The sequence below is a fragment of the Dipodomys ordii genome, unplaced genomic scaffold (assembly GCF_000151885.1).
Source record: "Dipodomys ordii isolate 6190 unplaced genomic scaffold, Dord_2.0 Scaffold8, whole genome shotgun sequence".
Classification (NCBI taxonomy): Eukaryota; Metazoa; Chordata; class Mammalia; order Rodentia; family Heteromyidae; genus Dipodomys; species Dipodomys ordii.
Genome location: NW_012267224.1, coordinates 22720475 through 22746048, shown reverse-complemented (window position 1 = coordinate 22746048; position 25574 = coordinate 22720475). Strand labels below are relative to the sequence as shown.

The 25574-nt window shown below is 33.4% G+C and overlaps 1 protein-coding gene across 1 annotated transcript in view; it reads left to right on the top strand.

The window, feature by feature from the left end:
• Nucleotides 1-25574, top strand: part of Gabrg1 (gamma-aminobutyric acid (GABA) A receptor, gamma 1) — a 62721-nt gene that overhangs the window by 23944 nt on the left and 13203 nt on the right. The window contains exons 3-7 of the mRNA XM_013008977.1: nt 5607-5674; nt 18427-18647; nt 21248-21330; nt 23121-23258; nt 23367-23519. Coding sequence (XP_012864431.1) covers nt 5607-5674; nt 18427-18647; nt 21248-21330; nt 23121-23258; nt 23367-23519 — 663 coding nt within the window. The remainder of the gene's footprint in view (nt 1-5606; nt 5675-18426; nt 18648-21247; nt 21331-23120; nt 23259-23366; nt 23520-25574) is intronic.

Sequence of the window (25574 nt, the reverse complement as noted above, 5' to 3'; positions counted from 1 at the left end):
AAGTAGATATCCAAATATTTAGACTTTCTTCTTTTCTTTGTTGTGATTATTTAAAATTTGCAAATAATTTTTCCATTAAATTTCAAGTTTATAGTGTTAAACAGCTTTATACTTTGTAAAGTTTTAATATTTCAGATCTGAGGGTTTTTTTCTATTTCTTATTCTTGTACTAGTAATCTGTTGCTTCACTTATAAGTCAATCATGAACACAGCCTTTCCTGCCTGGGTTGGCTTTGAACCTCGATCCTCAGATCTCAGCCAGCTGAGTAGCTAGGATTACAGGCGTGAGTCACCCAGCCAGAGAACTAATTTTTAAACTGAAAGTAAAAAACAAAATCAATGTGTAACAAGATGTAAAATGAGCAGCCATGAATCAATAATCTACTAAACTATAGTTAAGAAAAGAGTATGTACCTCATGAAATTTTAATGTTAAATATTATACTTAAGAAATAGAATAAGTATCTGAATAAATCTTTTACATGCATTGGGATAGGATCAAATAAATATGAAGAAGATACCCACCCCCTTTGTTGTATTAGAAAAGTCAATGTTAAGAATATGTCAATTCTCATAAAGTTGATTTACAAATTTAACACAATCCTCATACAAATATCAGCTTATTACTGTGAGGATAAATGTGTTGGCAGTAAGTTGATATATTAAAACAAACATGTAAGGGCCTGAAAAGGAAAAATAAACCAATATTTATGAGGTAAGCCAGATCTTATATGGCATTACTGCTCATGTTTTCACCTCAATAAAATATTAAACCTTTGCTTCTGGTGTATTGTGGTGGCACATACAAGAAAAATAGACTAGAGGGAACAAAAAAAAATAAATAAATGTAAGAACACATGATAAAGTTAACATCACCAGTAATAATGGCAAAAAAATGACTTTACTATACCTAATGCTGATGTCAATAGAACAGGAATTTGGAAAAGATGAAAAATTAGATTCAGACTTTATGGAAGTGGCACTGTGGCTCAAGTAGTAGATCACTAGCTGAAGAGCTGAGAGACAGTGCCCAGCCCCAGAGTTCAAGCCCCATGACTGACCCCCAAAAAAAAAATAGTTCTCTGACTTTTCGAAATGTACTCTAACAGCATATACAAATAATTTTTAAAGCAAGTTCAGATGCAATTAATTGTGACCTCTAATTGCATTAACCAATTGTCTTGCATATTTAATGCTCTAACACAACATATATTTGTCACTTAGTTTTAAACTTTACTCATGATATTTTATTCTTTAATCTTCATCAACAAATATTATAATTTTTCAGTGTTAGCTATTTCTTTTCCAGTTCTGGAAAATGTAACCAAAGCCTGAAGCTTATACTATTCTGCTTCAGCAATATCCCAAGTCCTTTAACTTTTTGTTTCATTTTGAGATAGGGTTTCTCTAACTTTTTGGAGGCTGACTCGCTCTCATAATCTCCTGCCTCCACCTACCAAGTAGCTGTGATAACTAAAGGCATGTAACATCATATTTGGCCCCATTATTCTATTTTGTTTATGTTTCTTTAGTCATTTCTTATTTCAGGAGAAAATTTGAAGACAGTAAAATTTTGAAGTAGTTTAATGTTCAAAAGTAGGCTTGTCTTTGATCCCTCTTTTTGATTAGCACAGATTAGTTATAAACAAAATCTGTATGTCAGGCTTTATTTCACTGGTGTTTCTTTTAATAGTCTATTTCATTGGTCATTTCCTGTGTGCATTAGTTTTGAGACATTTGTTAGCTCTTGTCATTTATCTCATTTTTATTTCTGGAGGCCATTGTGAAATTTTTATTTTTCAATGGAATAATTTCGCTAGCATATGGTTCAGAATTGTTCAGGTTGAATAACATTTTCCCAAATACCTGATAATTCTTTATGTAATGAAATTTCAACTTTCTGTCAACTATATGAAGATTTGTTATCATAGTTACTCATGAATTTATTTTGTACTACCGGGTTGGATATTTATTGAATTCTACCATATTGACTTTCTTTCGTAAAATTTCATTTATTTATTTATTTATATTGTAAAGGTGATATACAGAGAGTTTACATTTACATGAGTCAGATAATGAGTACATTTCTTTTTGAATAGTATATTGACTTTCTTGATGGATTCCAATTATTGGAATGTTAATCCCTTTGCCTGTCTTGGCTTTGCACAATTTGTTCCCTTACATCTTATTGGATTTATCTTCTTACTATTTGTTTCCCCTACTTATTCCTAATTGTAATGAACTAATTAGTGATAATCCTGTAACTGGCTTCTTTCTAATTTTTTCTTTAAATTTTATCAATTATACACTCAATTCTCCTTCTATGTTTAGAGACAAAGTGTTTTTCTCCTGCTCAGTTTTCTCCTTTGGGAATTGATCTACTTCTATTCTGGTGCTGTGCTGTCTGTAAAGCAGAGTATTTAAACTCACATCACAGAAAGAGGCCGACCAAAACAATCCCAAATCATTTCTACCTGCTTCCTCTGTGTGAAAAATATAATTAGTTGTGGCAGGACATGAATTTCCCATTCACTGTAAGACAACTGCAAAGAAAGGATTTAGATTTCCATGTGGCTGATGTATTAAACATATTCTGTTGCCAGCATTCAAGACATCATTTAATGAACTTGGAGTGACCATTTCTTTAGCTATCTTTTTTTCGGATTTTCAACTGAAATGTAGTTTTCCTTTCTGAGCATTATCAAATTCTACCTCTCTGTGCATTTGGTCTGAGAAAAACATAGTGCTGAGAAATAGTATTTTCTTAGCTTCCAAGAAGTCTTAATTTTAAATAATTTTAATTTCAAGTATTATTCATAGTAAAATCAAAGTGACAATGAATCATTATAAAGGAGAAGTTATAAAATAGATTTTTGTTTTTTTTCTTTACATTATATATTCAAAGCCTATAGTTACCACTTGTAGTATCAACATTAATCTGAAATATTTTATTTTTCATTTGGGCCTTCAGATTAAAGTATGAGATCAAATATCAGCCCAAAGTTATATAAAACAACTAATAAACATTCACAGTTTAGAGATATATTGAACTCTTAAATTTCATATCTTTATATTATTGATTAGCTCAACAGTCTTTATATCCTGTTAAGGTTATTGATTTTTATTCCATGTAGCTTAGGCACTAATGCCAGATTCAATATTTTTCTAACATGCATGCATAGATTCATCTTGTATCAAATAAGAAATGTTGAGAGCAAAGACTAGGGTAGATCATCATATCTAAAAAGTGCTACATTTTAAAAATGACAAATAGATCCTGTAAATATAAGAATTCTTAAGAATCTTGTATTTTCCACTATTAAGCCTATACAGTGCACAATAAAATCAGGAGCTCAGTACTTATTGATATGTTACTCAAAAATATCAAATTATTTAAGATTGGGATGTAGCTTATACCAGTTTTAATTGCTTGTAACTTATAATAAATATACTTACAAATGGAAATAAACAGCTTATTGTTTTGTTGTTAATTGGCATTCATAAAAATTATTCTGTAAATCTAGCTGTAATTAGCTTAATTATACAATTATTGCCTTTTGTTTAGTCAGAAATTACAAATATTTAAGTAACTCATCTCAGAAATAATTACCTAATGTCAATCACAAAATCTTTTATCAATCATGTGCTGTACTTTTATTTAAGATGTTTAATTGAGGTTAGCAGGCTGAATTGCTTCTTTTGCTTATTATATCAGTCTGAAAATTTATACTTTTCTATATTGAAACTATGTCTAACAAGATTATTTTTTCTTCTCAAAAAAATAAATATAAGCCGGGTGCTGGTGGTTCACTCCTGTCATGTCAGTTACTGAGGAGACTGAGATCTAAGGTACATCGTTCAAAGCCAACTAGGCTTTAAGATTCTTATCTCCAATGAACAACCAGAAAATAGGAAGTGGAGCAGTGGTTCAAAGTGGTATAGTACTAGCTTTGAACAAAAGAGTTCAGGGACAGCATCTACACCCTGAGTTCAAGCCCCATGACCACCACCACCACCAACAACAAAAATAAATACAACATACAATATTTATTTTTTGTCTGAGAAAAACAACAACAAAAGAAGAAAATAAACCCCACTCTGTTCATTAGAAATGTCTTCCTATGTTTCACTTTTTTATTTCAAACAAATAAATTTCAATATTGTTTTGGAGCTTCCTCTATGCACTGTTCTACAAGATATCTAAGATATTGCTAAGATAATGCTCCAAAATTTGATAGTTTGGAATCTCTGCAAGATTCCTTTTTTTTAAAAGCGAATTTGGAGAGAATAGGGCTGCACAGATGCGTAGACTGGCTAGCTTAGAGGATGAAGGCCTGCACTCCAGTCAATCAAGGGAACGCAGAGGAAAGTTTAAAAAGGGAAAGTGAGCAAACAGGATTGAAACTATGCAGCAAGAGCAAGAAACTTCAATTCCACAGGCAAGTTTATGCTTTTCCCTTTATCTTTATCTTTGCCAGTACTGGGTTTTGAACTCAAAACCTTGTACTTGCTTAACTTTCTTGCTTGGCTGCCACTCCACAAGTTACCACCCTAGCTTTATGCTGATTGATTTGGAGGAGAACCTTGAACTTTTCTGTCCAGGATGAGTCTTCTAGGTCTCAGTCTTGTGAATAGCTAGGATTATAGGCAGGGGCCACAAACCATAGGCAGGTGACAATCTTTAAAGTTAAATCAGGTGAGATAAATAAATCAGATTAATTATGTCATAGTTATAAATCATATCTGCATATTTACAGCAATAATATCTTAAGAGGCAATAAATAAGACCCACAGGGATACAATATACTCTACATGAATTAAGTAATGTCTTAGATGTGAACCAATTCTTGATGATCTTAAATAATATCATAATAAGAAAGACAGGAAGGAGGTATGTACACATATTTATTAGGCTCCTCACAAGAGGAGCCTAAACACGAAAATATTTTATTTTCATAATAAATATTGTGCCTTTATATTCTGCTCACTATACTGTAATTTTAGTGAGTGTTTTTGACTCGATTGTGCTGGTTCACAATACACATTTATTATGTATTTTTCAAACTTTGATATTCTGTGATGTTTACATGTTGTCTTTAAATCTGCCATTTCAGGAATATCTACAGCTTGAACATTTGAAAAAGTTACAGATCAGGGCTTATTTTTTTTTCTCCAAGAAGAAGAAAGAAGTTAAACATTTACCAGCTTAGAGCTGATAAATATGAAGTAGAATGAGATACTCTTATTCATCATCACTATTATTATTATTATTATCTAAAGTCCTATAACAAATTCATAATAGATTATTTAGCATATTTTTAAAATTAGATTACTTTCTGTAGGTGGAAAGATTGGACACTTTACTATTTTTAGGTTGTACCATTGATTTTTTTAAATAAAAAGCTAAACATATGATTAATTTATGAGTAGCTATATGATTGATAGGCAAAACTAAATCATCATTATTTATATGTACTATGCGTTTGCATTTTATTATGAGTTGTTTTACAGTTGAGATAGTGAAAGGTTAGGAGTTAGCATTTACTTAAATTAATTTTATAAACAGCTGCAATAATATTGTCTGTTCTTTTTGTTGGTATTTTGCAGTGAGGCCCACAGTCATAGAAACTGATGTTTATGTCAACAGCATTGGACCAGTGGATCCCATAAACATGGTGAGTAAGGAATATTAAAACTATACAGCTTCTTGGTATATACCTTCATATTAAAATAACTGACTGATTTCTAATAGTGGACTCTGAGTAAATTCAGGTTAACACATGCAATTTCTATTTGCCAGGTACTGGTAACAGGAACTAAAATGATTGGCTATCTCAGAACTAACACCTTCTTACTTCAGATTGTTAGGTTTGGCAGGACAATTGCAAGGTACAAATAATGAACTTCTGATCCATCAAGAGTGAATCCTTGAGAACATCTGGACAAAGTAAATCAGAAGGCCCAAGATGGGAAAAGATCTGATGAAAGAAAAGTCAAGTCTAATTAGAGAGCTCAACTTCCTAAAAAGACCAGATGGATTTCCACCAGTTCAATGGCAGTGAGATATAAAGGGCAAGGTAATGAACTGAGGTGAAAGTTATATTTAAGGGCCTTACTTAGGATCATTTTCTAAGCAATCAAATTGGAAGTTCATGTGTTACTCTGTAACATATACATTGTTTTCCACTGGATAACACACATGAGCAAAGTTTTTCATCAGAGAATGTCCTGGATAAATTTACATTTTTAGTGCATTGCTCAAAAAATTATAGAAGATATATAATAGCTAGAAAAATTAGGTAAGTAGTTGCATTTGTCTGGAAAGTAGACACCCAATGTACTAATTAAAGTAATAGTAGCATATTTTTAAAAATATTAGGTGACAATGAGATGTACAAGTCGTTAGATCGAAAAGCGAACTTTACAACTTTGGTGGTGGGGGGAGGAGGCTTGGGTGGGGGACAGGGGGATGATGGGAAGGGGAAAAAAAGGAGGAGGCTACAATGCTTGATAAGAAATGTACTCATTATCTTGCCCATGTAATTGTAACCCCTCTGTACAGTATTTTCACAATAAAAAAATATTAGGTGAAAATTTTAGACCTTGGTGACACATTGATTATTCATAGGCTGATTACATTGTATAAAGTTGAAGAGATTTTGCAAATGAACGAGCCATTATTTGGGATAGGGGAAACAGGAATGTACAACTTAAATGTTAAGCTTGGAATCAGGAAGATATTCCACAGTTGTTTAATTCCTATGGCTACGATTCAGGGTAGATATTATACACATAAATCAGGGAGGGAAAGGAACAAGTTGTATATGACGTATCTTAAAATCTCAAAAATATATGATATCATCACAGAGACTATTTTATGAGGAATCTAGGTCTGAAAAACAGACGGTATTATTATATATGTATATGTGTGTGTGAGTGTATAATCCAGGGGTCATAGTATAAAAGGGATTGTCTAGGAAGGGATCAGTGAGAGGGGAAAAGGAGGGAATAATGGGTGGTAAAGATGATAACACATATATATAATTTTCATTATACACATGAACATACATGACATATATTTTATATGTGTGTGTCAGCCTAGTGAAACTCACCAAATGCTAGTTGAAGAAGGGAGGAGGAGAAATAGGAGGAAAAGCAATATGGAGGAAAGGCTGAATTTGTTCACGCTACATTGTGTACCTGTATGGAAACATGGCAATGAAACTTCCTCATTACAAATATTGGCTCAAAAATGAAAAGTAATAAGCACAGGAGGAAGAAAGAGCAATATATAAAAGTGCATGCTGTCAAAAATGAAAGCAATGGAAGAGGAACATGGAAGATTTTTTTTTTTTACAAAATGAGAATGAAGAGAGAGGAAATCATAATGAACTGCAGATATATATGACATTCAATACAAAATTGACTAAATTAGACACACTTATATCAGGATGAAATTCAGTAGAACAGGAATAAGTAATGAATTGAACATCATCTGAGATCCTCGAAAGTTGTCTCTTACCCAAACTTTTTGTTACAGAGACCTAAAGATATTTATGGGTATTGCAGGGAGAGTCACACAATCAAACACTGGCTTCAGGGTACTGGTAGTGAGAATTGCAGATTTAATATTTCACAATACTAATTTTAATCATTTAACCTAAGAGAAGACAAGATAAAGAGTATAGGCTTAACCAAAGTATAGTTAGAAAGAGCTCTACTGTTCTACGGCCTAACAAGATAGGGTATATTTCAACAAGATAAGAGACATTTCGTAAAGAACTGCCAGAAAATTTCAGTTTCCCAATGAACAATGGAAAATATCTAAAGTAGAAATTTGAATCATGTTTAGCTAATCTACAAATTGCGTACTATTTTATTATCATACTGTAGTCTATAAATACTTATATTTTTATGCCGTATCTCTCCTATCCTATGATAGGAGAAAAGTACCTAACGTGGAAGGAAGAAGAGGAAAGGAATGAATGTCACACATTAGGAACATATCTAAGTCTCTGAAAGCAGAAATAGTACATGCAAATACAAGTTAGGAGAGAAAATAAAGATACCACAGAGCCACTCCAAACCAAGGGAAGAAAGTTCCAGTATGTTTTGATCTCAACTCTACCTGGAGCAAATTCTATGCAAACTATTGATTTTTCTAAAGAAAAAAGCATTTAAAATACCTGGCTGTAATAATATTAGATTCTTAACATTGATCAGACTTCAGAAATTAATGTATTGCTAAATGTTAATTCTTTTCTTTAAAAAATTACAGTACTCAGTTTGTAAGTAAGCAATGCCTGAAGAAGATAAACCAGTATGGATCCATACATGGAGGTCTTCATTTCCTCAATTACATTTTTTATTTGGGGATTTTGTTTTTTAGTTTTCCTGAGTTTGTTAATGATGTAACATAGTCACTAAAATTAAAGAAAAATAGGGGTTGAAGCTGTGTTTGTGTTTGGGAACCATGTCAACAGGAATGGCTTCCAAGAGGCTTTTATGACAATCTTTTTCCATAAAAGATGCATGGTAGTAAATATTGCATTTTTTTTCCAAACAGGCAAATTACATACTTGTACCCTTGGACAGTGATAGTTTTTTAAAATGCAATTAAGTGAAATTGTTGCTGAAACTAATGATACTAAAATACATTAAATAAAAAAAATCTCAATGGAACAGTTAACAATCTTTATTAAGGAGAAACACTTTCATACTAGGGATTAATAAGAATGTTATATAGAGATGAGTTTAGCTACATAGTGCATGGAATTTAAAATTCACTTTTCATAAAATGAGCAAAATTGCTTTGAATGTAAGTGTAATCAAGTAAGGAATCTTGAATATAATTAAGTAAAAGAGTAGTATTTTTTTTCTTTATCTCATTAACTACTCATAGAATTTAAGTGACTGGAAGGAAGAAAACTAATATATTGATTTAACTATATCATTCTTTGATATCAAATTTTTAGTTGATCCAAAATTGATTCTTATAAAGCTTGCCTACATAAAATAGATTTCTTTTTTTTTTTTTTTTTGGGTCCGGTCATGGGGCCTGAACTCTGGGCCTGGGCGCTGTCCCTCAGCTCTGCAGCTCAAGGCTAGCACTCTACCACTTGAGCCACAGCGCCACTTCCAGCTTTTTTCTTTTTGCTTATGTGATGCTGTGGAATCGAACCCAGGGTCTCAGGCATGCAAGGTAAGCACTCTACCACTGAGCCACCTTCCCAGCCCCCTTAAAATAGATTTCTATAGATTACTTTTACACCTAAAATAATATTACCTAATGGGATGTGCTTTTCTTTTCTTATTTTAAAGTTAAAACAATTGTTTTAATCTTAGTGTCCCTATGAAAAGATAGGCTGTTTGATAGTTATAAAATGAAGGAGCCAGATGCTGGCTGATGTGTTAGGATGGCTGTTTGAAGCCAGCCCTGGTAGGAACATTTTGGAGATTCTTTTTTTTTTTTAAGTTCTTTTTATTGTGAAAATACGTACAGAGGGGTTACAATTACATGAGCAAGGTAATGAGTACATTTCTTATCAAGCCTCCTCCTTTGTTTCTCCTTACCATCTCTGCCTTCCCCCACCAAAGGTGTAAAGTTTGTTTTTTGACATAACGACTTGTACATCTCATGGTTGCAATTGGTCCACCTGTATCCCTATTTAAACAATTTTTCCCCTCCCCTCCCCAAATTATACAAACATCAAATACAATGAAAGCAAGGGTTGTACCATGAGGAAGGGACATACAAAGCAACATATCTCTAATAAACTACTCAGAAAAAGCTGGAAGATGTGATGTGGCTCAAGTGGTAGAGTGCTTGCCTTGAGCACCAATGAGCTCATGAACAGCAGCCAGGCCTCAAGTTCAAACCGCAGGACTAGGAAAAAAAAAAAAAAGAATGACTGTGCCAGACTGTACCTGTACCAGTCAACATAAATCATTTTATTAATTCTTACCTTAGAAAGTCATAGTTAAAACAACAGATGAAAGAAAGAATACTAAAAAAGTAACAGTGAAGTTTTTCAATCATGTTTATGTACTGATTAAAACAATCTTAAATCTAAATAGATAAGCATATGTAATCAGCACTGAGGGCAAGGAAATGTTATTAACAGGAATTAAACTGGAATGAGAGCATTATCATTAACCTCTTCATTCTTCTGGTACCCTTGAGTATCTGTCTCATCGTTGGCAGTTTACTTTCGGATTAGCAAGTAAACACTGTGAGGTTTCAGCAATTCTCTATATCAAATGAGGATCAGTGAAAGGTGTAGGAGGTTCAAGATGATATTATAGGTGTCTAACCACACAAGATGAGTAAGACAAACTGCAAAAATTGGACATTTTAGCTGTGATTTATAGCTGGGTTTACTTGTAGCAACTGCTTACTCTTGTACAGTCTAATATTAAGGGATTGTTAATATAGGATCTTTGAAAATAAGGAACAAAAAGAAAATAGCTTACACATAGAAGACACTATTTTTCTTTCATTTTGAAGAGCGGTGTACTTCATGCAATTGGCTCTGATATCCTGGGGCTTGATTTCTCTCTATCTCTTTGTCCCTCATCTTTCTCATACCCATTCTGTATTTTTGTCCCTGCTACTAAATTTATGGAGATAAAGCTTCAGGCATAGTTTTCGTATATCAAAGAAGAAAACTATTCCTTTTATTGGAAACAATCACTGTTTCTCAATTACATTAACTTAAAAATTTATGAACAGCAAAAGCAGCATGCTAACCATGATTTTCCTGTCTAGAACACAGAGTTAAACTTGTGACAAAGTAGAACTCTGACATGATTTCTTCATACCCTGTAACCACTATTCTTGGCCAGAACACTTAAATTCTCACTGCAACCCACATGTCACCAATGTTTCACAGTTGTCTCACTGGGTTATCTAAAAGTTTATTTAATATTTTGTAGATAATTCAAAGACAAGCATGGTGATTCATACTTGTAATCCCAGCATCTAAGAGGCAAAGGCAGGAGAATGGCAAATTAGAGATTACATTGTGAGATTTTTCTCAAGAAGGCATGATAAATACCTTATCATTAGGGGCTGGCAAGGCGGCTCAGTGGTAGAGCACTTGCCTTGCACGCGTGAGGCCCTGGGTCCAATTCCTCAGCGCCACATAAGCAAAAAGAAAAAAACCGGAAGTGGCGCTGTGACTCCAGTGGTAGAGCACTAACTTGAGCTGAAGAGCTGAGGGACAGTGCTCAGGCCCAGAGTTCAGGCCCCACGACTGGACCCTCCCCCCCCAAAAAAAACCTTATCACTAACTAATAACAAAATGATTGTTATTCTGTTATCTATTACTGAGTAGGCCTTAAATGCCTCACTAGAGTTTTAGGTCATACCTTGGAAATGTCTTTGATCTAACACTTGTTTTGAGCTTTATAAACAAATGTGAAATTGAACAAGTAAGCTTGTTGAGGTTGGTTTGGGAAGATGGAAGAGGAATAAGAGACCAGAACACAGGCACAGGCAATGGGTGAGATCTAGGTGCTTTGGGTGAATATCTGGACATATCAAAATGAAAATACCCTTTACAATTAATTGATGCTAATAATTATGGGGTATTTTTAATGTGAGAAAAAATGTGGTTTAAGTATTTTGGCTTTTGACATAATGGGAATTGGGAAATAGAATAATGAAAAATGCATAAACAATAGTGAGCATTGGGGTTTCTATTCAACTTTGTGATAGACTCAATAAATTCCAACATATAATACTAAGACAAACACAGAAAGCAAATGCTTTACAACAACAATGGCAACAACATCTCCCCTGAAACAGACTTAAGATGTTATTGTTAAATTCCATAAATTGGTTATAACATAAATATTGGAGCAGGCATGATATGGACCATTTTAATGTATCTATCCTAATAGTGTTCTGTCTTGTTTGGACAACCTGCTTGGAAGGCAAGAAATATATTTTCAATATAGTTTAATCATAAGTGCACAAACATTTTCCTTGCGAAGTCTTAGTTATAAATGAATAGTGGAATAACACTGAGGACACAGAATGACTAACCTAGCTGTCTAGAACTGAACCTTAGTGTTGCATCTGTTGAACATGTGGGTGGAAAACAAAATTTCTTATTGATGATATGGCTTCTGTAGGAAGCAGATCTCATAAGAATATTAATGTTCCACTGTGGAAAATTTCTTACATTGGGAAAAACCTAGTAAGAGAATATAGTTTAGACATATGGTGATGCTGACTTTCCTAACACATACTTTATAATTAAGAAGCAATGATCTGTGCAAGTACTACTCATTTATTCCTTTATTCGCAAACCCACTCAAATATTCTAGAGAGAAAACAAAAGTGTATGCCATGAACCTAGAGAATACAAAATAAATATGACCATGAAGTAACTTACCAAAAGTTGTAATTAGGAAAATATGAATTTCATTTCTCTAGTTGGAAACCTCATGCCTCATATGGATTATCTCTTTGATATTGAGGAGGGTTAAATTTGAAGAGTTCATGGTCAGAATTTCCTGTATTACCTAAATCTTTGAGAGTTTCTTCCTTTTATCTCAATGAGAGTGAAAGAAATAATGAGAACACAAGAAAGCTTGAAAACTACGTAATGTACTCTAGACAACCAACAAGAATGAGGTGAAGAAGCCTTTTTTGATTAAATGAAAGATTCCTGCATGCAGATTTTAATTTTAATACGTAAAAACATGAGAATACTATTCATGTAGTAACAGTAGTAGGCTTAGTGAAATTTCATGTTTTTAAGAGTTGTATCCAGGAGCTGGAAAGGTGGCTCAGTGGTAGAGCGCTTGCCTTGCATGCCTGAGGCCCTGGGTTTGATTCCTCAGCACCACATAAGCAAAAAGAAAAAATCCGGAAGGAGCACTGTGGCTCAAGTGGTAGAGTGCTGGTCTTGAGCTGAAGAGCTGAGGGACAGTGCCCAGGCCCAGAGTTCAGGCCCCACGACCGGACCCAAAAAAAAAAAAAAAAAGAGTTGTATCCAAAATTATTTCATGGACATGTGGACATTTTTGTCACAAACTAATTTTACTAAGTTGATTATGTTTTTATGTGATAGCTAGGTTTTAAATATAAACCACATAAATTATACCTAAAGTGTATCACACATTACTATTCTTACCAAAAATTGCTTTCATTCCAGTCAATATTAAATTTCAGCAAAGGTGGAGGATGATTAAAGTGTAAGACAAATATACCTATATCTTAGTGGGTTGAATGACTTATTTCACATCCAAAGTTAGTGCCCTCTGACTGTCAATCATTATTTTCTTGGAACTTGTCTGAATAGCTGTTAAATCTTCAGAACAGATCACTTAGTTCAGAAAAAAATGGAAAAGGACAAGAAACTATGAAAGTGAATATTGAGTGTATTACTTTCTTCCAACAGGATATGAATCAAAGTGTCAAAGTGTACTGTAGAGTAAGAGATGACACAAGCATATCAACTTACACAGAAAAACTTGAGACAACACTTGTCTTTTAAAACATCCTTTTCCCCTGTCTAGAAATTAAATACCTGGATGGTTTTGCCAAGGCTTTCCAAATCTATGATTGTCTATTCTACCTGCTGTAGCATTGTGATGGCCAATTTTTATATATCTACTTTCCTAGGATATGATTTAACTTTATACATTTGTTCCTGGAAAAGTATTTTAGATGCAATTAGCATATGCAGCATAAAGAAATTCCTCCATCAAGAAATTTTCCTTTATAGCATGGCTGAGCTTCATCTAATCAATGGAAGGTTTAAGGGAAACATTCTCTTGCTCTAGAAAGAAAAAGGATGTCTGTAATCATATTGCCTTGGACCACACGCTAAGATCTCTCTGGTGTTTCTCCATCTTCCAGCCTGTTCTACTGGAACATCATTGCACAGTCAACTTCCTAAAATATACTTGTCAAATCTTCATCCATTCATGTGTCCATTGATCTTATTGGCCTGTACAAATCCACTAGCCATTGCAAACCTATAAAGATAATGCTCACTGCAGATCTCAGAGCACATACTGAGTTTGTGTGTGTGTGTGTGTGTGTGTAGATCTTAAAGGCTTTATGAGTATTTTTTGAAACTCTTTCCTTGTATGGAAGATAAATGATGTGAAATCACTGACATAAACCCTTTGTTTCACTGTTCCTTACATTTTCCATTTTTCTATCACCTTATTGTGATAGTCTTAAGAAGCTGGTATTTTGATGATAACTTAGCAAACAGATATGACATCTATGAAGAACATTTACTCCTTATAATGTGGTCTAGCTGTACTTTTTTCTTTTTTTCTTTTTTTTTTGGGTCCGGCCATGGGACCTGAACTCTGGGCCTGGGCGTTATCCCTCAGCTCTTCAACTCAAGGCTAGTGCTCTACCACTTGAGCCACAGTGCTACTTCCAGCTTTTTTCTTTTTGCTTACGTGGTGCTGCGGAATCAAACCCAGGGCCTCAGGCATGCAAGGCAAGTGATTTACCACTGAGCCACCTTCCCAACCCTAGCTGTACTTTTTTGTACATATTTTCATTATCTTAGTATTCTATTATTTAACCTTTTGGCCTATATTTGACAATGTAATTAGACAGGCTTGGTGAAAGATTAATTTCGAAGTGGTTAAACCAGATGAGGATCAAACTTCATGTAAGTGTGCACCTATATTAATTTCTTAAATAGACTTTGAAAAGACTATAAATTTATTTATAGTCAACCTAGCAAGAAAACTAAAAATGTAGAAAAAGGATGATGATGCACATTTTAATACTTGAATTTGATTTAACTTATAAATTAGGAGGGCAAGCTCTTTTGCATTTATTCATTAATGCTATTGTATTAAGGTGATAAATTAAATTGGCTCTCAGATGTTAATTGCACTCTTGTTTCTTTCAAAATGATATCCTCCTAGATATTATACCTATTCTGAGATCTATTTCTTACTTATTATACTTATTTTTCTGATGATTATAACCTTTAACCACGAACACACAATGTACAAGCACACAGTTTGATCCTTTTCAGGAGATTACACTAATAGCAATAGTAAATGAAATTGAATTCTTTGATTACACATAAAATGGCACAGACTTTAACTTTTCTATCTCAGTGAGATATTTATTAAGGATTAACAATTTTAGAAGACTTGAGAGAATTAGCCTCTGCAGGACTTTGAGGAAAATGGATTATCAAGACACATGCTCTACTCCTTTCTTCTTTTGATCTTACATCAAGGGAGCAATTGTGTGTAGAAAACTATTCATTTTCTTCACAATTTTTTTGTTCAGGAAATTTTGACCCCTTGCAAACTATAACTTTTCAGACAGTGATGAGGATATTTATAATTGGGCATTCTAAAGAAAATTCTTGGCTGGGGCTAGAGATCAGTGATGAAGTGCTTACCTTGAAGGCTGTGTCTTTGATCTTTAGCACTGGGAGAAACAGAAGGTCTTGGCTGCTATACAGCATTATCTGCATATGGTTATAAAATTTTAATCCTTGACAAATAGTTCTTAAATATGCCAGTTAGGAAGCCTGAAGCACTGTCTACCTTCCAGGTAACATGAGATCTACTCTATCAACCAATGTTGGTTATTTGCCAAGTCATGATCCTGGCTGGTAATTACAACAATTACAGCTATTTGATTCCATCCACAAATTAATTTTGACAGATAACATTTTGATTCTTCTAGATAAAATTGGTGAAATGTTCTTTCCAGGATATGTCATAGAATAAGTAAGAATATTCTCTATTTACATTCACTGTTTTCTTTTTTAAAATTTTATTCTCAAGGTAATGTACAGATTGTTTACAGTTACATAAGTAAAGTAGTGATTACATTTCTTGTCTAACTTGGTACCCCTTTCCCCATTTTCCTCCTTCCCTCCTTCCCTCCCACATTAACTATTTTCTTATCTTTAGCACAGTTGCACAGTTAGTCTATGAACAGTTAAGCTTTTGTGTCAAGTGAAGAAACTATTCAGAAAAATCATCATTGATTCTGAATAAATCAATAAGGATATCTGACATAAAGAAGAAGCCAGAATAGGGATTAAGCATGATTACAAAAGTTTTTCCACAAGATTTAAGGTGGGGTGACATGATATCAGTGATATTGTACTTACACATCTTTCATACCTACTGAAAGCATGCACATAGTATGCACCTCTCTGTTAGTATTATTGAGATGATTAAGTACCTCTAGCATAAATCTGTTTATCACATATTGTGGAATATGTTTTGCATTATGTTTCAGCTCCAAATATCCACATTAATGACATCAACCATGTTGTACAGTGGAAGTAAAAGCTTTATAAGGTTACAAAAGTGCTTTTAATACACAGATTCTGTGCTATTCTACATTACGATGCAAAAGAATCAAAAAAACCCAAATGGCATTTGTATTCCTTTCTAAAATGTTTGATCAGGGCAACAAATATGCAAAGAGTTGGTCATCTATAATAGTTTTGTTCACAAAGACTTCACTTCCTCCCCTCCTCTTGCAAAAAGCCATAACTAATACACAGTAGGTACTACTTGAGTAGATAATTGAAAACTTACGTTCTGCCATCACACGAATTATCAATAATACTATATATATGTGGTACAATCTGAGTATAAAACAAATATTTCACACTAACTTATATACCCTTGTTTGAACTTTAAGTAATTAAAATATGTATGCTTTTCCAAATTGCAACATTGCTTGTTTAAAATAGATTGTGTCCTTCTGAATTTATCTATGTATTTCACTTAGTGCATTATATATATATATATATATATATATATATATATATATATATATATATTCTGTAGGCAAACTAGAATTTGATCCAACTCTACTATTAATAAGTTGAATCAGAGTCTGTTTACTTATTAACCCCCCTGGCACTGTTTTTTAAATTTTTCATTTGTTAGTCAAACTTCTATTTACATCTCCAGCTCATATAGTAAATATTTTCCTACATTTAAATTGGGCAGTCTCTACTGTCATAAACAACTCGTATATAACTTCATTTTTATGAGCATAAATTAATTGTACAAGGGGATGCCATTGTGATATCACCCCACATCCAAATAATGTACCCCATCCACCTCCTCCCCTCCATCACTCTCCTGTATCCCCTTCTCATTTCTCAAAACAATTTCAACAGATTCCCTTGTTTTCATAAGTATCAATAAACTACTTGGACTATATTCATGCATATTGACCTTCTTTGCTAGCACTCCTTTTCCCTGATGGCACCCACCATGCTCAACAGAACCTGTTTTACTTGATTGTCATTCATTGTTTTACTAATGTTTTAGTTACATCAAGGTCTTTCTTTATGGTGCTTCTGAAGTTCATTGGCTCTTCTGGTTAGAATAACTGTCTATGGCCATCTCTTTTCCTGCCCTCAACACATTGTTAACAGCAAGATCCGTCATACCATCCTTTTACATAGTTATACTGCATTTTGAAATCTAACTCCTATTTTTCAATTTATTCTTCCTTCCTCTTCTCATGCCAACATTATATACATTACTTTCTGTAGACCTACAGAGTTCTCCATTCTTGTCCATTACTATTTTAAAGATAAATCTTACTGCTTGTAGTATTGAGGGAGTTTTGTCAGATTTAAAGGTGGATAATACCTCACAACCTCCTTTCCAGAGTTCATTCAGAATCATGAGAATCTCCCTTCATAGTTACTTGCTGACTGTCACCTAAATCATAGCTCCCATTTAAGAGCCATTGGATCTCCAAAGCAGCATTGTTTACCGGCAGGATGGCTGAACGTGCCACACAGCCTGGTAATGGCTCAGGTGTAGTTTTTGTGGAGTATCAGCTATGAGATATGGGAAAGATTCGTATTTACCTTCCTATTACTCAATAATGACACTGAAAATACATACTACACTAGTACATATTTCACAGGATGGTAGGAATACTTACTTGATAACAATAAAATGCAAAACTATAAGCATAATGTTTGTGATGTTATCATCACACAATAAGACTGCAGAGAGTTAACCACATTTCAAACTACTGAATACAAATAAATTTTGGATAAAGACACTTTAAACTATTTTAGATAATTTTTAGATATTTGTATTTTAATTTTATACTTGTTATTTTTGTGAGGTTAGGATGATACAAATGTCACAAGATTAGTATAGCTAACATAAGATAATATCCTTAATAGCTATGTTATGCATCTTATAAAACATTGAAAGCACAGCTGAAATTATTAGAAATCTTGGATTTCACTTTATGTGACTCATATAAATAAGGAAAAACAGAAGGTATGATAAAGACGTTTCTTTTTTGCCAATAAGAGTGTGAGTACATTTGCTTGTAGGAAATTTACAATATAGAAATTCAAATTTTTGAGAAAAAAGTATAACATAGCTGCTTGACTAATGTGCCATTTATATATTTCAGGAATACACAATAGATATAATTTTTGCCCAAACCTGGTTTGACAGTCGTTTAAAATTCAACAGCACCATGAAAGTGCTTATGCTTAACAGTAACATGGTTGGAAAAATTTGGATTCCTGATACATTCTTCAGAAACTCAAGAAAATCTGATGCACACTGGATCACAACTCCGAACCGCCTGCTGCGAATTTGGAATGATGGACGAGTTCTCTATACACTGAGGTAAAATTGCTTTAAAATTTACCAGCTCTGTAATTTATTTTCAACACTCCTACTTGATTGGCTCTTAAGTTTCCTTCTCCATACTTGAAAATCAGAACCTAGCGAGTTCTTTTTATTTGCGAAAAAAGTAATAAATAAATAAATAATAAAGAGTTTGTCTATACTTTTTAAGGGCAGAGTTACTATTATGAAATGATTGCTATGAAAAGATTTAGAAGCAAAGCAGAAAAATTGTTTGATTCTTCTCCATCTGACTACGTTGTAGAATGAATACAATGTCTTTTAACTTATGAAGCAAATTATTGAGAAATTTTTCTGTAAACCCATCCAGCTATAGAATTTTATAATATTCTTAAGAATATAGGAATATAATATATCTTAAGAATATAGGAATATAACGGTTGAATATATAAAGTATGATTGTATACATGCACACACATACATACACATATCTCCACTTACAGTTGAGGGGTACTTAGGTTGATACCATGTTTTGGAGGTTTTGAAGTGCCCTTCCCAACACAGGTGTGCCAGTATCTTGACTATATATTGACTTACACTCTTTCAGATCTATCTCCAGGAGGGTTATAACAGGATCATTTTTATTTTGTAAAGAATCTTCATTTTGGTTTTTATAGTGGCTGCACTAAATGATATCCCCAAGAAGAGTGTAGGAGAGTTCTTTTTTCTCCTTGTCTTCACTAGCTTTTTTGTTGTCTGTTCTCTTTGTGATAGACATTCTAACTTGAGAGATGGAATCTCAAAAGGAGATTGTGATTTTCACCTTCTTTTATTGCTAAGGATGTAAACATTTCTTCATGTATATGCACCATTTGTTCTTCATTTGAAAACTGTTTAATCTATTTGTTGTTCATTCCTTGGATTATTCTTTGGTGCTTTACTTTCCAAGATCTTTACATATTCTAGATATTCATCTTTTATCTGATAAGTCACTAGCAAAACTTCTTTTCCCATTCTGTCAGTTCTCTTTTGACTGTCAGTTTATTTGCTATGCATAAACTTTTTAAGTTCGTGTTATTATTTGAGCAATTTGGGGAGCTAGTCAGAAAAGCAATGCTCATGCCTGTATCACCACATTTAAACATGTTCCAATCATGAATCTGCCATATCTAGGAACATGTGTATGTCTGTGGAGATGAAATATGAATTTATAAGTGTAACCGCAGAGATTATACAGAAATATACACAAAGGTGATCTAGTTTTGATAAATATTTTCTAATATTTATACTCATTCATAAAATTTATAATAATGTCAGAAAACCTTGCTACTTCTTGATTATTATGGTTAGAGTTATCATGGTATTCCAACACATCATACTCTACTATTGTAGGTCAAAACCATATTTTAAAATCAAGAGATATGGAATGAGAAGAGGCAAACAAATACTATGATCAAAATGAACTGTACAACTTTTAAGTTGGGTCAGGAGGGATAAAAAACTGGAAGAGTACAAGAGAAGGAGTGACATTGTCCAAAAAGAAATGTACTCTTTATGTCACTGGCATAACTGTAAACCCTCTGTACATCACCTTTATAATAACAGTAAAACCTCAATTTAGCTGATGCCTCTTAAGACATTTTGCCTTCTAGTCCTCTCATTAGGTATCAAGTGAGAGAGAGTCCAAAGACAAGGTAGACAAAATGTATCTTTCTATGGCTCATTTCCAGTGACCCTACTTCCTCCAACTAGGCTAAACCTAATTGTACAACCTCCTAAGAGTACCATCAAATTATTAATCTATCGATAGATCAATCCACTGCTGAAGTCAGAGCCTTTATGATGCATCTGCCTCCCCGGAGCCCCCTTTCTGAACACTGTTAAATTGGGAATCAAGCTGGGAACAAAGTGCCCTTTTGGGTACTTCATATTCAAGCCCTAACACGGCTGTTCTTTTGTTTCTTATCAAAGGATCTACTTTTTATTTTGGTAATTGTATTTATATTTGTTGTTGTTGTTGTTAGCTGTGGGGCTTGAACTGTGGGCCTGAGGGCTGTCCCGGATCAGCTGTTCAGCTCAAGGCTAGCACTCTACCACTTGAGCCATAGCGCCACTTCTGGTTTTCTGGTGGTTAATTGGAGGTAAGAGACTCATGGACTTTCTTGCCCCAGCGGGCCCAAATCTCAGCCTCCAGAGTACCTTGGATTACAGGCATGAGCCACCAGCACCTGGCTATTTATATTTTTCTGTTCTCTATTTTGTTTCTTTCAACAGTGTAAATTTTACTGCAGGAATTTCAGAGCCCTGTTATTATATGCATATATATTTATGATTGTTGTATTTTCTTGATTGACTGATTTTTTATTATGGTAAATGATTTATTTGTTGCTATAAAAATATTTGTCCTAGGGGCTGGGAAGTTAGCTCAGTGGTAGAGCGCTTGCCTTGCATGCATGAGGCCCGGGGTTCGATTCTTCAGCACCACATAAACACCACAAAAAAAAAAAAAAGGAAAAAAAAAGAAAAATATTTGTCCTAAAAAAATTTAGAAAACAGTAAAAAAAAATAAAATAAATAAAATAAAAATAAGATTTTTAATGAATAAAATTTATTAATTATTTATTTTTCTACCTAAACAGACTGACAATAAATGCTGAATGTTACCTCCAACTTCACAATTTTCCTATGGATGAACACTCCTGTCCACTGGAATTTTCTAGCTGTAAGTACTAAAAAATACTTGTTAATTGTTGTAGAACTTTAGCTTTATCTATTTTATCTTTAAAAATAAAATGTAAAAATATGGGGAAACATAATTTTCAGAAGTATGGATTTTAATTCTCGCATAATTATGAATAGTATATTTCTTTTTTCAAATAAGAAAGGAGCAATAAATGTCTAATGAAAGCAAATACCTTATTAAGTCATCTTCATAACTTTTAGTTTTAGGATTATGTTATCTCCTTATTTTAAATAATTGAGAGCCCTAAAGATAGGCTTGTATTCAACTGTTTTCACATTGTCCAGAATAAAACTTGATTCAAATTATATTCATCTTTCTTGAGACAACATTTGACTTTATTTCATGAGACTTTAAAATATGTTTCAAAATTAGTTTTTGTGTTGGGTACCAGTGGCTCGTGCCTGTAATCCTAGCTACTCAGGAGGCTGAGATCTGAGGATCACGGTTCAAAGCCAGCAGCAGGAAGTCTGTGATACCCTTATCTCCAATAAATCACCAGAATACTGGAAGTGGTGCTGTGGCTCAAGTGGCAGAGCGCTAGCTTTGATCTGAAGAGCTGAGGGACAGTACCTAGGCTGTTCAAGCCCAACAACCTACAAAAAAAATAGCTTTTGTTAAGTGTTCAGTACATGAATAGCAAATATTTAAGAGACCTATCATGACTTAAAAAAACTAAAGTAGAACTGAGCTTATTTAATTGTTGAATAATGTAAAGCAGATAAGTAATTAAAATAATTATTTGAATATAAAGACATGCCATTTTTCTCTAAGAAGTAGTTATATTGTTATTACAATATTTATTTTGAGTCCTATTTACTAATGTATTTATGCTCACATATACATCTCCATCACAATTAAGCCTTAGGAAAAATGTAAAATGACTACCAATATGCTATTGCCTATTCCCCAAATATCAACTGTTCCTATCCTTTCAAAATTTGATTTTCTTCAAAGTTCACCTTCTGGAACATAGCCCCAGTAAATATAATATAACCAGTCATGAGTGTTATCACACCTCTTCACTTACTTAATTCCAAACTATGTTTTGTCAAGTTGATTGAATATTTTCTTGGATTATATTAATAGATGTTGTCTCATCACAACATAGTCTTATATTAATGATCTCATATCTCACTTCATTGATTTTCAAGTGCTAACTTCAATACATAAATCAGCCACATCAAAACAAGGTGTTGATTAATGGGAATACTCAGGAAGTAGTTGACATATAAATATGTGATGATGTACAAGTCATTGCACTCTCCTCTAGGTGCCTTTATTAAATCTTGACGAGATATTGCTTGAGCTGTGATGGCCTGCCAATTCATCCATTCTTGAATATATCTTTGGCACCAATGGAATAAACATACTAGGAACAGATAGTTTATATGGAATTACCTACAGTCCACTAAAATATGAAGAATTTTTAGTATCATGACAGATATATTTGCAAGAATCTACTACAGCCCCTCTTGTGGAGTCAGTGTCTTGGGGGAACAAATATGATGAACTTTTTTCCCATCAAAGCACCAAGGGGTGATGAACAAAAGTCATCCCCAAAATTATTATGCCTAGAAGAAATAACTGTTATATGATTGTTCTTTAAACTGTGTATTTCTATAATTTCAGCCAATATTTTCTATATATTGAATGTCTTATAAAAATAAATGAATGTAGAATATCCAAAGGCTAGTGTTTTACTTACAACAGTAGTGAGATGGTAATTGTTCAGGATCTTGCTCAACTATATGTTTTTATTATTCCTCCAGATGGATATCCTAAAAATGAAATTCAGTATAAGTGGAAAAAGCCATCTGTAGAAGTAGCTGATCCAAAATACTGGAGGTTATATCAGTTTGCATTTGTAGGGCTACGGAACTCCACCGAAATCTCGCACACAATCTCTGGTAAGGGAGAAAGCACACATCAATGAATGGTCCTAGCACTAAATGGAACTGGAATTTAAATATATGGGTTAGAATATTTTCTAGCTCTAATAATTGTTTTTCTTTCAGGGGATTATATTATCATGACAATTTTCTTTGACCTGAGCAGACGAATGGGATATTTTACTATTCAGACCTACATTCCATGCATCCTCACAGTTGTTCTTTCCTGGGTGTCTTTTTGGATCAATAAAGATGCTGTGCCTGCAAGGACATCACTAGGTATGATATGGAATATTGTATCATATGAATTGTATCATAGACTTTGAAAAACATTTTAACTTAATAAAAGTTCAAGCCAGGAGCCAGTGGCTCATGCCTGTAATCCTAGCTACTCAAGAGGCTGAGATCTGAGGATCGTGGTTCAAAGCCAGTCCAGGCAGGAAAGTCCGTGGCACTCTCATCTCCAATAAAAACACTAGAAAACTGTAAGTGGTGCTGTGGCTCAAACAGTAGAATGCTCACTTTGAGCTAAAGAGTGCAGGGACTGCACCTAAGCCCAGAGTTCAAGCCCCACGACCGAGTAAATAAATAAATAAAAGTTCATAGATACATATGTTAAAATATTTTCCTACACTACAATCATGGAACCATTGGCTAGAAACTAATGCAAGGCTATGACAAAAGAAATATGTAATAATTCAGTGCAAGCCAGGTTTGGTGGTGGCTCATAGCTGTAATCCCAGCATTTGGCATTTTAAGAAAGGAGGGTAACAAATATCCTAGATTGTATAATAACACTGAGCCTTAAAAAAATTATGTAGAAATTAAAATCAGAAAACATCAGAAAAATTATATTTTTCCTAATAATATATATCAGAAGAAGCAAGCATATATATAGATTTATACATGAAAAGCATATGAGATCTTTAAATCTCATTTTGCTCATTGTTGTAAAATCACTTTTCATGAATGTTTCTTTAATGATTTAACAGAATTTGAAAGAATCAGAAATTCATTCCCATTATGTAGTTGGTTGAACTTGAAATCTCTTCCTTTTATAGTATTTCAAATGAATTGTTACCTAGTCCAATGAACGACAAGCTAAAATAACTTCCTGGAATCTGTAAAGTGTAAAATGTGTAAGCACTGAGTATTTGTGAGTTTCTTGAACAATAACTGAGTAAATGCATAAGCTAGACTTGAGAAGAATTGATTTTTGTTTTCCCTTGTAGAAATAATCAAATTGTGTTTTTAAAAAGTGGTTAGTTACTATACATTTGTTTAAAAGAAAGTAACCAACTGTTACTATACATTTGTTTAAAAGAAAGTAACCACTGGTTAATAAATTGATTGATGTTCCAGATTAGTGTTATCATGGATCACATGACTGATTATTATAATTTAAAAAGCAGAGAAAAAATTGAAACAACTAGTTTCAGTGATACAGTGGTTTTCTAGCTAGAGGTTTCCAGGTGGCAGATAGTAAATAATTCCATTTAGTAAATGTCATTAAATGGAAATTACATAAAAGTGATAGGAATAGAACCTGAAACCTTTAGGTTTATACTTGGAAACACTTTCCCTGGGAATCCAAGCATGGCTTTGATATAACTACCTGTGTTTCACCTGTTTCAAATTGTTCAAGGTTTTAAAATACGTGAGTATTTTCATTTCTTTGTAGGCTTCTTAAGGTATAATATAAACATGGTCTTTTATTTTAATTCTTACATTTTTTTTCCAAAGAGAATTTGAATGGATCACTTTCTACTATTGGTTTTGCATGAAGTCATATGCTACACTATAATGAGAGAGAGAGAGAGAGAGAGAGGAAGGGAGGGAGGGAGGGAGATAGGAGCAATTGTGGAATTGTGCTTTTGTGATAGCTCATAGTTTTTCAACACTAACATTTTAATTGTAAAGATAAGCTTAGCCAGGTCTAAGTTTAGGAATACTTCTTCAAATAGTGAATCTTATGAGTTAGAAAATCAAGGCTTTTATAGCAATATATGCATAATTTCCCACATATATCATTAAATTATTGTTTTCTGAGCTTATTTATTCAATTTACATTTTAAACAAACTTTTATCAAATGCTTCCTGTAAAAACATCTGTAATTTTGTTGCTATATTGTTAACAGGGATAAAAGTTGTAAAATGTTTGTGTTTGTAATGCCTGTTAGTGGAAAAAACACAATACCCAGATTTTAGAATCATTTAACCTTCAGTGAGTGAAAAAAGTTTATGAAAAGAAAGAAAAATATATGGCTACAGAAAAAGAAGGAATTTGGGTGGATATGATATTTGTGATTGCATGCTCAGAAGTTGGGTAGATCT